Genomic DNA, 1,548 nt, shown 5'->3' with positions numbered 1-1,548 from the left:
TTACTTAATGGAAACACTGCAGTTGTGAAACTGTGTTTTTTACATTAACAGAATATCGACAAAGTTTTGTGCACATTTGGAATGGAAACACAGCTAGTAATATCTTCAGCTCTGTAAAAATAAATTATATATTTTTTCATATAGTTTATCAAAAGGACTTCAAATTGACCTCTGTCTTTTTAATAACCTCCTACCATTTCTGACACTCCCACTTGAGCATGTCTTCACAACATTGGGTGAGGAGTGCTCTGTAGGGTGCGGCCTCCTGCAGACTGAGCTCCGGGGAGGAGCTTTGTGTAAATAGGCGGAGCTTTGTAGCAGCAAGTGTTTAGTCAGCTCCACATGCATGAATGAGTCAAAGCAACACTCTGGGTATGTTTTTGATGAGGGGGGTGACATATCATGATATAAAGCTCAAAGAAGTCAAGTTTGTATAATAGCCCTCCTTTAAAAGTTTGACAAAATTTGACCACAGGAGTGAAAGTCCTGTCTAAAATACTAACAATTAGTCAGGTTGTTGTTTGTCAGACTGTGGGCTAAAAAATAATATGTTTCATCTGACTGTTCAGGAAACTATAGAGGTTAAAAAATATGTAATTTCAAGGTAGAAATGATTATATCAGATGTTTTCCTGCAGGCCAGAGCTTTCCTCTGTGGTTGGCCTGAAGGGCTGCGTGAAAGGATTTCAGTTCCAGAAAAAATACTTCAACCTACTGGAAGAGCCTGGCACCATTGATATCAGCAGCGGCTGCCCAGAAGAGTCATTTGTAAGTATTGTTTTAACCAACTCACACCTGTCGTAAACACTGTTACACACCTGAGCCCTGATAAAAACAGGAGGTGCTGAAGGTGAAACGTTGTGTTCTCACAGATGTCTCGTGAAGCTCACTTCACTGGTGAGAGCTACCTGGGATCCACCGCAAAGATTTCACCATTCGACAGCTTTGAGGGAGGCCTGAACTTCAAAACACTTCAGCCCAGTGGTCTCTTGTTCTACCACAGTCAGGGGGTAAAACACCTGGTCTACACACACACACACACACTTGTATTTCTATCCTTATTAGGACCGTGTATTGACTTCCGTTCATTTCTGTAGCCTAACCCTTTTTGTGTGTCTTCAGTCTAACGAGTTCAGCATCTCCCTGGAGAATGGAGCAGTGGTTCTGAATAACAGAGGAACTAAAGTCAAATCAGAGAAGAAACACTACAGTGATGGAAGAGCTCACTTCTTACTGGCTTCAGTCAACAATCAGAAGTAAGTATTTAAACTGGTGCCAGCTGTTTTTAGAGCAGATCTGTTGGGTTTACCAAGACTTGAATCTGGCCTCTTCCTGCTTCCTTTACTTTGTATCTGTTTACAGCTAATAAAGGAGAGCTTCAGGATGTGTGATCCAGTGGTGGGCACAGTTCCGCTAATATTTATATATAAGTTCCACTTGTTTTAAGTTCACAAAAATAACCTCACATGTGTAAAACTTCTACTTTTATGCCATTTGTCCTGAATTAATAAGAGCTATCTTATCACAATCAAAAAGAAAAAATCAGTAG

At 40.4% G+C, this 1,548-nt stretch overlaps 1 protein-coding gene across 1 annotated transcript in view; it reads left to right on the top strand.

Annotated features, from left to right (window-relative positions):
* lama4 (laminin, alpha 4) overlaps positions 1–1,548 on the top strand; it is a gene marked incomplete at its 3' end in the record, with an annotated part of 62,466 nt that overhangs the window by 55,159 nt on the left and 5,759 nt on the right. Inside the window, 3 exon segments of the mRNA XM_014030930.1 lie at positions 638–767; positions 872–1,009; positions 1,122–1,255. Coding sequence (XP_013886384.1) covers positions 638–767; positions 872–1,009; positions 1,122–1,255 — 402 coding nt within the window.

The sequence above is a fragment of the Austrofundulus limnaeus genome, unplaced genomic scaffold, assembly GCF_001266775.1.
Source record: "Austrofundulus limnaeus strain Quisiro unplaced genomic scaffold, Austrofundulus_limnaeus-1.0 Scaffold1145, whole genome shotgun sequence".
NCBI lineage: Eukaryota > Metazoa > Chordata > Actinopteri > Cyprinodontiformes > Rivulidae > Austrofundulus > Austrofundulus limnaeus.
This window is presented reverse-complemented; position numbering and strand designations above follow the sequence as displayed.